The sequence below is a fragment of the Triticum aestivum genome, chromosome 4A, assembly GCF_018294505.1.
Source record: "Triticum aestivum cultivar Chinese Spring chromosome 4A, IWGSC CS RefSeq v2.1, whole genome shotgun sequence".
NCBI lineage: Eukaryota > Viridiplantae > Streptophyta > Magnoliopsida > Poales > Poaceae > Triticum > Triticum aestivum.
Window position 1 is genome coordinate 751092450 of NC_057803.1, and position 16380 is coordinate 751108829.

Here is a 16380-nt window from a genome sequence, read left to right on the forward strand (position 1 = left end):
ACAGGACCCTCCAGCAGACTTGAGAATGAGGCACTGCAAGGAAATACGAACAGATAGACGGTGTCAGTCAAACAAACCCACAAATTGACCATCACAAGTAATATCAGTTTTACCTTCAGAAGATGATCACACAACTGAACAAAATCACATATCATTGCCAATAAAAAATACAACAGTGTACGAGGTGCGCACCTGATTGATATTAGAGAAGACGTAACTTTGTTCCAGCCAAAGTTGAATCATCACGCACGTTGTATGCTTGTGAGTCTGGGCCATTCAATCCTGAGAACAGCCTGCAAAATTGTCGATTCTCCATCGCCCATCTCTCTTAGCTACAGGATATTTGCACATAGCAGGCAATTTGAACAATTTACAGTAGTTGGGATAGTAGTGTCACATTGCATGCTTGTGAGTCTTGTGACACATCGCCACTGTGCGTGTAAGATGAAATCCACGCTACCATTTTGAGAATATATTCGATCATATTCATCTGAGTGAATACGAAATGATACTCATGTGCTTCTTTCCAAATAATTTTATTTATTCAGAATTTGAGAAATTTTGAACAGAAAAGAACACAAGATACAGATTGAATTTGATGCTCAAAAATAACTGACAGTAGCATGCTACGGTAGAGATAAAGTTGGGTCATAGTAAGAGACAGTTACATTTCTGGAATCCAAATTGAAACAAGAAATCACAGCTAGCTAGCAACTGAAAAAACCAAATTGTCACTCTCTCTCCAAACTCATACATGTCTTCTCTTTTTGTAGCATCAGTGCTCACAGGACACTCCAGCAGACTTGAGAATGGGGCACAAGCAGACGTTCCAGCAGCCACCGCATGGAAATATAAACAGAAACACAGTGTCAGTACCATCCAGAAGGTGATAACACAACTGAATAAAGGCATATCAAGGAGCAAACTGGGTAAAAAAAAAACTACAGTGTATAAGGTACGCACCTGATTGATAATAGAGAAGACATGCCTTTGTTGCAGCCAAAGTTGAATCATCAACAGTGAAAAGCCATGTGGAGAACACGAGCTGTTGATCTGAATGCAAATGTAGAAATGGATTGGTAAGGAAAACACAAGTACAACAGATAGATAGATGTCCAGTTAATACAAGCTAAGGTCTGAAACCGGCATTCAGTATTTTATTCCGTGGACACTCAGCACCCCATCACTGCGCACAGAATCCTGTAGCCCGTGAATGGCCTTGTGGCAAACAAATTCCACACAGGCGGTTGCCCATCCGGGGTCCATGAATGAAGCTCAACCACCCTTTCATCAGTAGAAATGATTGGAGGCCCAATAACAATCAGCCGGTCACCACACGCTTGGAAACCCATGTCCCAGCAGCCATCTTTGTCCTTAGAATGTACAGGCAATTTTCCAAGAGTGATCCACTTGCTGTCCAGCTGTCAATTCATTATTCTCGCTGTAATCAGCAGCATAAAGCTCATTGTTGACAACTGCAATGAGCGGAGGCGCTACCAGCTTTGTCTCGTTGAGCCCCTGAGACATGTTATCTATGACCCTCCATGACCGCCGGTTCAGGTCATACTCCTCACAGCATGTCAAGAGCTCGCGGCTACGGGTAAGACCACCGATCACATAGAACTTGCCATCCATGAACGCGCCAGAGCATTTGTACCTAGACCTATTCATGCTGGGAAGGGGTGCCCAAGTATGTGTCTCGGACTCATACATCTCTGCGGAGCTCAATTCTCTATAAGAAGAATCAGTGCCTCCCGCGACATACGCCTTTTCACCGACACTTGCTGACCCAAAGCAGGACCGCGGGGTGTTCATCGCATCAGCATGACCCAGCCATGTCCATGAATTGGTAAGGATGCTATATCTCAAGGCAACCCTTCGGTTCGCAAACACCAGTAGCTTGGTTCCTACAGCGAGCGCCTCCCAGATTGTGCTTTCAGCCGGTGGCATGTTGGGCACTTGGATCCAGCGCCCAGTGGACGGGTCATAAGCCTCCCACTGCAGGGGACTACCGAAATAGAGGTAGAGCCAGTGTTCCGCCACCCCATTCTTGCGACGGAGGCGATATATGTCCCCGTTGCGAACCACCGAGTTGAAGTCACGGTTCAGGGAGGCAATGGCGCCGTATTCGGACCTGGAGAGGCGGTGGAGGCAAGAGATGAAGAGGTCACGACCTATCACACCAATGATATTGCTCCATGACACCTCTCCACCAGCTCCCGCTCCTGACAAAAGTCGACAAATTAATTGATGGGTAATAACTTATCACCTGAAGCCTGATGGCAAATTGTCTCTGTTAGAAAAGTATATATACCTGGAACATGCAGCGAGCAGGAAGTGGACTCCGGTGACCTTGCTGATATCCTGCAGATTACAACAACCATTTGGATAGCTTCGTCAGAGCATGGACAGTTAATTTAGGTTCAGTACGTAGAAGAACATGAACAACCATGTAGCTCGGCGTTGGCACTACCTTTTATCACCATGGGTACCAGAATCCACCAGTTGCACGTCAATTATAGGATCGCTCGGATGATTACTAACTACGCCAATCCTCGAGACATAATCTAGATCAGCAGGTGCACCCCCAAATTTTGCAGAGACCTCTCCAAGGCCTGCCATATGCTCCATGCTGATTAATGCAGTACCATGTTGATATTGTTTCCACTGCTCACGGTCCAAATAAAGATCAAGTCGTTGGTCCATTCGGGGGATGGCATCGAAAACGAGCCTGAGCTTCCAGAGATTAGGCATTGCGTCCGCCTCAAATTTTAGCCAGGCCATTCCACTCATGAACCTCAGCTTCAAGTACTTGAGAGCTGTGAATCCAGCAGCCATGCCAAATATTATCTTTATACCAGGTGACTTCTTCACATACAACGACAGAGCAGTGAGGGCAGGCAGCCCTCTAAGAATATCAACATCATTTACTGACAGTCCATCCACTGCAATCTTCAGAATGCATAGGTTGCCAAGTTCGATGTTCCACAAATGCATATCACAAAATATGACGGGGCTGTGAGGTGAGACCTCAAATCTCCGGACATGGTGGGTAAGATTGTCCAAAACCCACTTAAATCTTGCTTCGGAAACATCACCATAGCTAACCGAGGATCCGTGAGCCACCAGTTTTATAGTTTTCAGGCTGTCATGTTCATACCTTAAAATTATTTAGAGCATACATGCTTCTCTTCAGATGGTCGGAATCTGAAGAAAGCGGTGTAGAAATGCAAAGATGCTGCAGGTGGTTCGGTCTGCAAAGGCTCAGATCGTCACCGACAGACCAATCCAGCAGATTTGTGTCAGGAGGAAGACTGAGGTGCAACAAGCGTGTGAGATATATAATTTCCCATGGAACATAAGTGCCTCTTGGTGTATCCATAACATACAGTGTTTCCAAACATTGCAGCCCTCTCATGCGGTTTGGAAGTTTTATGCAGACATCACAAACAATCTTCAGATATCTCAGATGGAAAAGTTCTGATATCCCAGTGAGGTCTATAGCCAGGTCTTGGTCACCATTATGATGGCCATATAGCTGAAGGTTCAGAACACGAACAAGCTTGAACTCTCCAATGCAAGGCATGCACTCTGATACTCCAAAAACTCCAAGTGAACGTACTTGTGACTTTCTGATGTTTGCTGGTATCTTGTCATATTTTGCATTTCTGATGACCTTATGAGAAAGCGCCATATTCCTTCGATTATAATCTACTACCACAATGAAATTCTCTTCTGCAGACTTGTGTGCAATAAGATCATGTACCACGTCATGAACTGTGCAGGACACAACCTCATTGTTGAAGTTGATAGACACAGGTTGGATGAATCTTCTGTCAACAAGTTCATCGAAATACATTCCTGCAACTTCCTCCATGTTTTGTCCTTCACTTGCAGCAAGAAACCCTTCAGCCACCCATTGCCTGACCAGGTCATTTTTGAAGATTATGGAGCCCTCTGGGTACATACCAAGTTGGAGCAAGCATGTCTTGAGGTAATGAGGAAGGCTGTTGTAGCTGAGGTTCAGTACTTGTCTTGTTCTTTCTGAAATGGAATTTGATGCCAAACAGGAGATTAGCGAATCATGTATGTGTGTCAATAAATCCATTGATACACAATGCTGGTTTGCTAAAAGACTAGCAATGCTGATTGTCGCTAGCGGCAAACCACCACATATTTCTACAATTTGGCTTGAAACTTGTTTCAATTCTTCAGGACAGTCACTTTCAGAACCAAAAATCCTGCCAAAGAATAGCTTCCTTGAGTGATCATCATCCAAAGGTTTCATCTCAAATACTTGTTCTGGGTGATCCCAGCCACATGCTAATGCAACATCTTCGATCTGTGTAGTTGTTATTATTCTGCTTCCTTGACTACACTTCGGGAAAAGCTGATTAATAACATCCCATGCTGATGTATCCCATAAATCATCAACAACGATTAGGTACCTGCATGTCAAGAATGCACACATGTCACATTTATGCGTCAGCCTAATAGTAACAACAGTTAGATACGCTAGGAAGAATGAAATTTTGGACCATAGTCCCTCCCAGTACCCCCCGCGCCGCCCCCCCCCCCCCCCGAGCGGGGCGATCGGGGCGGCCCTCCCTCCCCTCGCCGCCCAGGCCCCTCCTCCCACCCCTCCTCCCGCCGCTGCTGCCGGCTGGCTTGGCCGGGCGTTGCCCGCGCAGCGCCGTGGCGAGGCCGGCAGTGGCGGCCCTCTTCCTCTTCCCCTCGCGGTCCCCCGGCTCGGGCGGCGGTTTCCGGCGATGGTGCACCTCGGTGGGCGGTGCTCCGATGTAGATCGGGCGCAGATGTGGCGGCGGCGCGGTCCTTTGGCAGCGGTGGCGGCCGACGGCGTGGGTCGGCCGGCGGAGCCCTGCAGGCCCAGATCTGCGCCCTTTTGGGTCCGATCTGGGTCAGGCGGGCTGGTCTGGCCTCCGGCGGGTCTCCTCCGGCTGGGCTGTCAGGATGCGGTCGTTGGGATTGGCGGCTCCGCGCTGCGTCGGCTGCAACGCGGCGGCAGGAGCTTAACGGGCCCGTTCTGGGCCCGGCTGGGCAGGGGGTCCGGCGTGCTCCCGCGCCTGCGTCCGGTCTACTACTGCTTCTGCCAGTGGAGGTTGTCCCCTCCCACGTGGCTGTGGTGCTCCCGGTCCCTATCGGCGGTGGTCTCGTTTAGTTCGGCCGGCCTCGCAGTGTCTTCGATGGAGCGGCGACGGTGGTGTCCTCGTGATTGTGGTGGCGCAGGGTGGTGGGCGGTTGGCGTGGTGGAGCCGCCGGTTGGTCCTGGGTTGTGGGTTTGAGGGGTAGGGCGAAATCCCTCTCGGGTCCGCCCGGCACCGACGCGGTGACGCCTGCGGGCGCCATCAACCTTCTTGAAGGGCGTCGGGAGTACCTCTCCCCCGCTTCCCTCCGTGTACCGGGAGAAATCCTAGGATTCGTCTGGGCAGCAGCGTCGTCGTCGTCGCAGTCCTTCCTGAAGGTGTTGCTTGGTTCACGGCGACTCGATGGCATTGGAGCCTGGTGGATATCTCCGGTGGGCGCAATGGTTGCGGGATGCTTCAGCTTTTGTTCATCCGGTGCTGCCGGCATTTCTTTATTTTGCTTTTCTCTTGTTTTTCTTTTGGGCATGGTTGTGCTGTTTGCCCCAGCGTCGAACTTCTGGTTGTATCAGGTGGTTGCTATATTAATATAGCGGGGCGCAAGCCTATTTCGGTAAATTTTGGTCCATACATGTCCAGGACTTATGGTATTAACCTGAAGTTAAATGTTACTAAAAGCATCAAGTTAGTGCTGACTTGAAGAGTAAAATTAATGTCCGTTGACTGGACAGGTATGTACTATAACGCTTACTATCAAGCTTTTTCAGCTCACTGTAAAGCTTGTCTGAGAAATATCTTTTCAGAAATTGACTATATATCATCATTGCCTTTTTTGTGAAAAATCTACATGCGATTCTGGACCATGTGGAAAATAGGCAGTACATACTATGCTATACAACTAGTACATACTATTTGCATGTGGAAAATAAGTACCTCTTGGCATGTAGATAATTTCTGATATTTTCAGCAGTAATGTGAAGTTCATCAGAAGCGTCTTTGCTTCTTGGGGATGCTTTCGCTGGATTTGTGAGAGCATGTCGCGGAAAAGCCTTTTCATATCAGGCTTTTTGGACACCCGGATGAAAGCCCGACAATGGAATTGCCTCCCCAATTTATTATACAACACTTTGGCAAGCATTGTTTTACCAAGACATCCAGATCCGTGAATAGACACCACCATGAGCTGCTGATTCTCATCATTATAGCTAGCTGGGAGTTGATAAACTTGCTCACCCGACCATCAATTACTAGGCCGGAACAAGTTTTCTCACAAGGCGGTGGAGGCATTGGCATCATAGGCCCAATGGCCGAAAATCTACTTGCCACCGAGGTGCTACAACAGTGGACCTGGTATCTGTCGTACCGTCGAACCACCTCCTGGGCATAAATCCTAAATTTTGATACCTTTTCAACAATCTGCTGGTACCACTTGAGTCTCCTGGCGCATCATGTCAAGCTTCTTAAGAAGGGGTCTCATGGCGCTCAGAGAAACATTGAAACTGGCATCCATCTCTCTGCCTCTACCTCCCACCGAAACATCTGAAAAAATGTTGATCAAGCAATTGAAAAAAATTTGAACAAGTATTTGAAAATTTTTAATCAAGCATGTGGGAAATGCTAAATGTGTATAGAAAAATGTTAAACAAGCATTAGAAAATGTGAAAATTTTGATAATGTATTTGAAAAATGTTAATCAAGCATTTGAAAAATTGTTGAACAAGTACTAGAAAAAAATTAATCAAGCATTTGAAAAATGTTAAGTGTGTATAAAAATGTTGAAAATGTATTCAAAATGTTAAGTTTCCATTTTAAAATTGTTAATCAAGCATTCAGAAAATTCCAAATGTATAGGAAAAATATTGACCATGTATTCAAAAAAATTCATCTTGGAAAAGTAAATCAAGCATTTGAAAAATGTTTAAAAGTTTTATACAAAAAAATATTGACCATGTTAGAAAAATATTAATTTTGTACTGAAAAAAGTTAAACGTATAGTAGAAAAATGTTTGTTGACATATACAAAAAAATGTGGAATGAAAGCCAAAAGAAATAAAGAAAACCAAAAAAATGAAAAGTGAAAAAAGAAACAAAATAAACCAGAGGAGAACGAAAATGAATAATAAAACCAAAAAAACAAAGGCAAGAACAAAGGAAATGAAACTGGAGAAGAAAAAAGAAAAGAGACCATAGAAAACGAAAAAACCAGAAAAAAAACCCAGAGAAAACCGGTGAAGAAACAAAAAAGATGGAGAAAAGTAAAACAGACTCGAAGCAGCGAACCGGTGGACCGCTCACGAGCCAACTTGGGGTGGCAGGGGGAAATATCAATTGTTATTTGTTTTCTTAAATTACAGAGTGAAACAGTAGACTCGTGGGAATGTTGGAATTCATTCAGACTGTTACGCGAGCATAGCAGTCAACCGTCCGTCCGTCCGTCCGTCCGTGCGTGCGTGCGTGCGTGCGTGCGAAAGCCGGTGAAGTATACAAGATAAAACCACTTTCTCATGCAAAAATGTGGTGGCGTACCTTTGGCTATAATCACAATACCAAGTTTGCTTGTTGGTAAACCAGTGGAGGTTTGGTCTAAGGTATACAACTCAATTGGTTTTGGGCATGAAGATAATGAAGATGTCGATAACACGAGAAAGATAGTTTTATTTAGCTACTATGCTCTACCTTGTCATCTGAGGACATGTTTATTATATATGAGCCAATATCGAGAAGATGCATATATTCTAAAAGATAGTTTGATATCGAGGTGGGTTGGTGAAGGTTTTGTCCAAGAAGAACAAGGGGTGGGATTGTTTGAGATCGCTGAGAGATATTTCAATGAGCTGGTTAACAAAAGCATGTTGCAACCAGCAGAGATTCTGCGCCATGGCATTATAAGTCATTGTTCTATCCATGATATGGTCCTTGATATGATACGTCTATTGGCTAAGGAAGAAAACTTTCTCACTATAGTGGATAGTCACGAGCAGCAAGCATATCCAGTATACCGCAATGTTCGTAGGCTGGCCGTTGGAAACAAAAACCGTCTGGTTGATACACCTATGCCACAAGTAAGGACATTTAATTCCATGTGCTTCCATGAATGTCACCCATCGCTTTCGTGCTTTAAATTTTTGCGTGTCCTAGCTCTAGCAGGTGGCAATTATTCCTATATAGACATCACAAATCAACTTGAACATCTTGGGAAGTTAGTCCACTTGAGGTATCTTGCACTAGCGCAGATGAATATCCATGAGCTCCCAAAGGAAATAGGGGACCTAAAGTTCTTACACACACTAGACTTCCTTGAGGTTAGACTACAAGAACTCCCACAGAGTGTTGGTCAGCTAAGTCGCCTGAAGTGTCTGTGGCTTGAAGCCACGAACACAAGAGTCCCAGACTGGATCGGGAACCTGACATCTCTGGAAATGCTATGCGTGTGTGTGCGCCACGCGTCCGTGTTCTGCACTTGTCGTACAGACAACCAGGGCTGCTAGCAAGGATTAATCCGTTGCTTCTTCCAAGCCTCTCTAATTTAGAAGTACACGTGGACGGTCCAGATCTTCAGATCTTTGGAATGTTTCCAGAGCTGGTTACTCTTAAGCTGAACACCCCAATCGGCCTCCACCATAATGCCATGGGAGCTGTAGGTGCTTTCCCCAAGCTAAGGGTTTTCACTACGAGTGGAACGCCCGGCCGGTTTGTGAAGGGAGATATGCCATGCCTTGAACACCTCGAGTTCCGCATCAATTTTGTGCAGGAATCCAATCTTGAGTTTGACTTTGCTAGCTTGGTGAACCTCCCTTTGCTTCAGAAAGTTAAAGCCTATATAGTGCATGATCCTGCTATCGTCCCTCGTGCGGACCTCCACAAGGCAGTGGAAGTGGCAAGGCATGTGATTAACATCCTTCCCGACCCTCCCATACTTCAGTTCTTTGCGGTAAATATCTACTATCCATTAGTGTTGAGCAACACATGCATGTTTATATTTTTCACATGCCAGTTAATTTGCAATATCTCCTTTCGTACAGATGCCGATCAGTTCTGACTGAGCTAAGCTAGCTAGTTGTGCATGGGATCTCCACCTACGTCAAGGTACACTCCCTGCGTATTTTACTACTCCCACCGTCCAGAAATAATTGTCATCAAAATGGATAAAAAGAGATGTATATCCATTTTGATGACAAGTATTTTCGGACGGAGGGAGTATATATGTACTACATGTCTACACGCCGCATTTTTCCAAACCATACACGTATACGTTCAGTGACATTTATTTCATATATGTAGGCTGGCATCCGGTGTTAATAAACTACCATGGAGAAAAGTAAAGGACAACAAGAGAAATTTCGGTTTGTTTGCTTTATTTGGAAAACAATAAAAAAAGGTCTTTTGTAACAAATGTAAAATAAAATAGCAAAAAAGAGTGTTTGTTTAGTTTATCGCCTTCTGCAGCAAAGAAAAAATCACACAAAAAAAAAAACTTCGCTTGTTGGTTTTGTTGTCTTTTGTAGCAAAGTAGAAATGAAAATCACAAAAAAAAAATGTTTAGTTGCTTTGTGGAATCGAGTAGTGTTTACTTCGAGAAGAAAAAAACTCCAAAAAACAAAGGATCTTCGCCTTCTCGTACCATTTATGTTGTGTGTGTATTTGAGTTTGTTTCTTGGGTTTTGGTTTTGGGGGTCAGATGTCTGTATATACGTGTTTTTCAGTTGGAAGGGGGTGGGGGTGGTGTAACTCTGCCTATGCTAATATGATGTTACACTTCATGTTGCATAGCCGGTCCCAAGCCCGGAAAAAGGAGGAGGGACCAAACATCTACTCATTAACCACATGTGGTGATGCCATTTTATGTTCTTACGGTTGATTGTATCATTTATTTGTAGTGTTTGTTCTTTATTTTCTTATAAATACTTTGTTCGAGTATAGAACATCTTAGTTCAGCATACCTAGTGGTTCAGGGTTGACTATTTCTGAACGCTCAAGGGCTAATTTGTGAACAAATCGTTCCACAAGGAATAATGCCAAGAAGACGAGCATCTGGTTTTCTTTGTAGGCTCTCTCTGCCACACAAATCCTTGACTCCTTTTTCATGTCTCGGAGAGAGCATCTCAGACAAGTAATTTTTTTGTATGTGCAGTAGTCTCAGCAGAAAAAGACTTCTATCGTCATCTGGAAAATTAACTTCATGATCATTTCTTAGTCTCGCTCTGAAATGCTTTTCCGTGGTTAGTTTCACGAGTAATTCTTTGTTTCTTGACAGAACCAGAGTATGCAGCTTTCGGATAATGAATACATGGTTACTCTTTGGAAATAACTGAAGCACTACTTCTATGGAAGTGGAGTTGAGTATATATATTTCTTCCTTCTCTGGCCCAATGGTATCTTTGAGTTTCATTTGCATTTAATGTTATTTTTTCTAACGGTGAGCTCTTCCATGTCCAGACGCATATGAAATCTTCGTAAATAACAGCCTGTCCACAAAGCTATATGGAGATGCTGTTGCGCTGCTGGGTTAGCTCTTCCATGCCCAGACGCGTATGGAATTCTCAAAAGCTAGCCGTTGGGAGATGGTCTAGTGGAAGTGTGGAACAGAGGACTGGCCAAGGTAGAAAATGTTGATGGGTTGTAAGCATAGATAGCCCTTCAGTAGAGTTGTAGTAACCAATGCAAACAATGTTTGAAAAAGCGATTCAAAAGTCCCCCTTTTATTTTTGATAACATTAAAAGCAGATGCATCTACAATGATGCATATTGTTGTACTAACTTACCATGAGATCACAGACTGGGTAGCACCACCATGATGCAGAATCGAAGTGCCTTTTGCGATGTGAAGGACAGTTAAGACTGAATATTGTCACACTTGCCTGCAGAACAGTTGTAGTTGCACAGTATTATGCTACTTACCAAGAAGTTAGGTATCGAATTGTAAGCATGTTCCATCTTGTTGCTTACCTTTCTTGGACCATACCCAAGCACAAGGCTATAGTTATCAATTACAGCTTTAATGTCCATGATGAACGTTAGTTATGCAGTAGCTGAAGGTTTCAGAATGTTTCTGCAGCATATATCAGGTGCCATCAGAACCATGCCTTGCAATCCTTTCATCCCAATCAACATATCTGCATTGGAGAAACAAAATTAGCATTCAGTTTTGCTGAAAGAAAAAAAGGAACATGTTTACAGAAATGATGCATATTTCAAGTTTAGGGGAAATTACCGATGATGAGAAGTTTGATGTAGCAAGCTTCAGTTTCACATAACTCACACTGAAGAGTAATTTGATTGAAGAGATTCTGATTCACTGTGGGAGGCCACACCACATATTTCAAGATTTGCTGCCTCGTCGCCGACGCCGATGCGCGCGGGGCCTCCACATCCCTCCTCTCCGGCTGCCGCGGGTGCTCCTGTCCCCTCCCCTGCTTACGGCGACAGGAAATCGCGGTTGCTGAAGCCCCGCGCGAGAAGGGGGGCAGAGAAGAGCGTGGATGCGCGAAGGGAGAAGAATGGATAGAGCGGTGGCGGAGGCTCGTCGCCGGCGGCGTGGAGCTGTGGTGGAGGGCGACGGCATGGATCTCTCTCCCTTTTTCCCCTTTCTTCGTGACAGAGAGAGATAGAAGCCAAGCTCTCAGGTGGGCCGACGGCCCATCGTTCCCGCTAAACCGTGACTTCCTCAACCCGCGTTCTGAGGCCCATTTCGCTTGTGGACGTGTTTTTTTCCGCGGACATGAGTACGTGTGTGCGTGAGAGAGAGAGAAAGATTCTGTGATGGAGGACGCTGTGAGCGTGGTATCTAAGATCTAGGGGAACGAGATCCTCTAACATCAATCACTAAGGGATGTTAGGGAAGCTACAATACCCTGTCTTCTCGCCACAATATGACCCCACTTAGACGGTTTCTAATGCAGAAAATTAGACTCATTTGGTTTGGAGGCTTTTGACAGGAAAATCATAAGAATCGGTGTTCCAGAAGGATGTTCTCATACAATTGATTTGTAGAAAGCATGCGCGGCAATGCCTTTGATGTTGTTCATTCTGTGTTTTGGGAACCATGAAAAACTACACATCCAATAAAAGCTTGAAATTCCGATGGGGCATGCACCTGCCCAGCCGTGCCCGGCCACACAATTCCCTCGCGATCCGTGAAGTCATTGGATTCCACACGAGGGCACAACAAGTTTTAACTTTTAGTTTAACTTGTGATTTCTGTCTTTTTTTCAATGAAATTTGGCAGCTGAAACTTAACGAAGTTTCAAAACCTCACCAAAGTGTATTCAAAATGTTTCATATGGTAATAATGTCCTTCTTAGTGAAATACTAAGTTTGGACGTATATATTCCTATAACTAATGGATTCCTAGAAATAGCCTTAATTATGTTCTAAATATATTTTTATGTGTGTTGCAATAGTGCGTGCATATATAGAGAGATGGTGCTAGGACATACCAACCATCTTCCATTGAGTTTCTGTCGTGAGGAACACAAAAAAAGCACCTGCCGCTGTGTTGCGCTAACTAGATGGAAAAGTACATAAACGCATTCCCAGCAGGACCATACTCTGTGTGCTTCTCTTGTACTCTACGACCCATACACATAGTAAGTGCCTACGGATCCATACACTACCTGCTTATTTATTTTGTACTTTTTTCTGTGATAAGCAGGTAGTGTGTATGTTGTGTATAATCTACCTCATCAACAATGTAGAAGTACATGCTCTATCTAATGCAACCAAAAGACCGATCTGATGGAAGAGACTAGGCAATACATTTAAACGTCAACACTCCCCCTCACGTGTGGCTCCCTCAGGCCTAAATGTGGACCACAAGTGGGCTGCTATTTAATTGTGTCAGCCGGGTCTTGAACTCAATACCTCTTGGCTCTGATACCATGTTAGAAGGGAAAGATGGAGATTCATGGAATAGTTGATTGTATTGCTTCAGCCTCGTGGGCAGGTACTGTGTATGAAGTACATGTCCATCTTGGAGTACAGGTCAAAATAGAACAAATCCTACGCTATCCTACATTTCCTAAATAACTCTTATACTCAACAAACAGGTTCTTATGGATTCCTAAGTAATAGTATTTCTTCCTAGGATTGTGGTGGTTTCTTTATAGCTCATTGAACAATAAATTACGAATATATTAGTGATTTACTTTTATTACGTAGGCCAAATCATGGAACGCCAAGAAAATATGAAGTTCAGTTTACCAACTGGATTATGCATCTATAGAAAAGGATTTTCACTGTGCAAAGAGAAGTCATTTTGTTTCTGTTGTTTAGTGAACCACAAGTGCTATCTTAAAATGGATGTTTGCAAGAGTGAATGTGCAAAGCATGCTCCATTGGGCATTGAGGCTTCAAAGAAACATGTTTTACCACCCTCACATGTAATATACGGATGAGTAGTATTGTGTAGCTCAGTCTATTAGTCCCTGGTATTCACCATCACATAGTGTTTCCCCTTCATGAATAAAATATTGCTTTTTATTTTTCGCATGATGTAGCAGCTTAGTAGTAGTTTTTAATACATGAGTTTGGTGTTGCATCCTTGTGATATGAATTAATTTTTGCTATTATGAAAATCAGTAGAGTTAGTAAGAGTAAGATGCATTGGACCAAACATTCTACTTTGCAGATAAGAATAACATGTAATGTAGTGTGCTATGGTAGTCACACAACTGCCATGTCCACAAACGAGATCATGCATTGTACATTTCATATTTGTTTGTTGATGCATGTCATATATAGTTCAAATCCCATTCAAAGGTAGGGAATTTCCCGTTGATATAGGAACTTTTGTACCAGAAACTATAGTATCTCCCCTCTGGGATGTAAAATATATATCTTCTCACCATTCCCATAGTGTATGAGACAAAGGTGATCTTCTAAGATTGTATTCATGTTAGTCCTCCTAGGAATTCAGACAAGGGAATAATAATTCAAACAGAGTTAGCAACGTTGAAGGCTTGACGATCCATGAAAGCAGCACCGCCGATCTGCACGCGCGGTTTACCGAAAAAGGCTTTCACCCGCTTTATAAATAAAGCAAACCGCCACAAAGCATACAAACCGAAGCAAGTCCACACACACACACCCAAGTCTCATGACAAAGTACATAGGTTCTGCTGAGGGCACAGCTCAGCAAGCCCAAAAGGGAAAGAAAAACAACACCCACACACCAAACACACGGCGTCTAGTCAGGATCCGGCGGAGGCGGCGGGGGCGGCGGCGACAGGCGGACGGCCATCGAACGGATGTCGGCGATGAAGGCGGGGATGGCGTCACGGTCCGGGGGGCGGCTAAGCGGCCGCCAAAGCTGCAAGAAACCCGAGAGTTTGTAGAGAGCGTCAGTAGCGCGACGAAGGGGAGCGTGCTGAATCACAAGCTTATAGCGAACGGTCCAAAGAGTCCAGGCGAGAACCCCAACCTCAAGCCACCTAATGTGGCGAGAGGACGCGGGGGACAACTGGAGTTCAGCAAATAGGTCCGGGAAATTGGTGTGGCACCAACTACCACCGACCACCTCGCGAAAGCAGCTCCAGAGGAACTGGGCGGAGACGCAGGAGAAGAAGATGTGGTTCGAGTCTTCAGGAACTCCACAAAGCGGGCAGAAACCGGTGCCCGGGCCATTGCGCTTGCAGACCTCCACTCCAGACGGGACCCGGCCGCAAATCCACTACCACATGATTTCGGTCAATAGGGCCCTTCTTGACTTAGGGCGCCTTGCTTTCCGTCGACCTTTTGGGCCGGCGGAATCCGCCGCCTCGCGTGAGTTGCTTGATTGCATTGCGTTGCATGAGCCGTTGGCGGATGGCAGACCGGACCTAGTGCGATGGCGTCTGGAGCCGTCGGGCTTGTTCTCCACCAAGTCGCTGTACCCGGCCATTGCCCCATCCTCCGCTCCCCTCCCTCTATCGATGGTGTGGTCCGTCCGCGTTGCCCTGATGATCCGCACGCGCGGTTTGACTTCAAGCAGGGCATCACCGACGATCCACGAGGAGACTTGAGCAGCTGGAGAAGCACCACCCACTTCTGCCGATGGCGTGGTGTGAATACCACCATTTTGTGTCACCGAGCTTAACCTCACCGGCCTGGATTTAGCAGGCCAAATAACCTCTTCTCTTGGAAACAGGACATTCCTTCGAATGCTTCACCTTATTTTTTCCAGTACGAATGCTCGACCTTGAGTGGAATAACTTCGTTGGCCCCATACCTATCCTTGGTCGTCTCCAACAGTGCACACACTTCGGAACAAGGTGACGACAATTGCAACCGACAATGCCTTCGACAAGGAGATGGCGCCTAAGGTCAACATGGTTTTCAAAGGCAATCAAGGCACACCGAGTCAGCAGTAGGCCGGATCGGCGCTGAACTATGCTGTGACGGCGCACGCATCGCCTTATACTCCAGTAGGGAATCAGCAACCCTCGCCGACCCCTCAACGCGCCGCCGGCTGGCCATAGGCAGAACCGACGACTGATCTAGGTGGGACCAGATCCACGGCTGCCACTACGCCCACCATCGTCGGAGAACGTGGGCTCCCACTGGCCATGGAGGCTAGTGTGGCCGCCGCACGACCAGGGGCACCGCTGTGGCCCCTGCGCACAATTCTCCCTGGGTCATACCCTAGCCACACTAGGAGGTCGTCGCTGCATCCAGACTCCCTGGCTCAGTCGGCGCCGGGCCCGCCGCCCGCGGTCTACGCCGGTGGCAGCGGCGGATGGGATGGTGTTCAGAAGCTTATCCCACATCCAGCTACAGGTTCCTTGTAATCTTTGTGGTTGTTCAGGTTAGATGTTGTGTTTCCCCATCCTTTATAGTCTATGAAATGGTAAACGAGTAACGCTGAGCGTTTGTTTGGTTGTCGCTTCAGTTTCTTCTCCTTCAGGCCTCTGCCTTGTAATATGTTAAGTAAGGTTAGATTGCTGGCCTGTGCTTTTCTATACCTGCAGCTGGATGTGTTCTCAGGCTGTGGCCTTTTGTTTCTGAACTTTGTAAAACCTTGATGCTGGCGGTTTCTCAAATGAAATTCAACGAGGAGGCTCGATGTTTAAAGAAAAGTAATCTATGGCCACATGCTAGCCTTTTTTCTTTCGTCGAAGAATCCTAGTATTTTGTTTGTGATGTTGACTATTTCCTCTATAGTACTTGTTCCTGCAAATTTGCCGATATTCAAACGAGTTGGCAAAGTTACGTATACAATGATCCATACCGACTCCTCCAACAAATACTATGTGTGTGTGTGTCAGCAGCAAGCAAGGGAAAACAGCGACAACGCCTGGAACGC

General features: G+C 45.5%; 1 protein-coding gene and 1 pseudogene across 1 annotated transcript; one reads left to right on the forward strand and one right to left on the reverse strand.

Annotated features, from left to right (window-relative positions):
- Positions 1–551: 551 nt before the first annotated feature.
- LOC123084609 (disease resistance protein RGA5-like) lies at positions 552–7513 on the reverse strand (annotated as a pseudogene).
- Positions 7514–7606: 93 nt separating this feature from the next.
- On the forward strand, positions 7607–8590 carry LOC123084610 (disease resistance protein PIK6-NP-like). Its single transcript, XM_044506116.1, has one exon. The coding sequence runs from the start codon at positions 7607–7609 to the stop codon at positions 8588–8590; it is 984 nt and encodes a 327-aa protein (XP_044362051.1).
- Positions 8591–16380: the final 7790 nt, after the last annotated feature.

What these genes read in the sequence shown, in the direction of transcription:
- LOC123084610 (XM_044506116.1), top strand. Translation starts at nt 7,607, where the DNA reads ATGCAAAAATGTGGTGGCGTACCTTTGGCTATAATCACAATACCAAGT.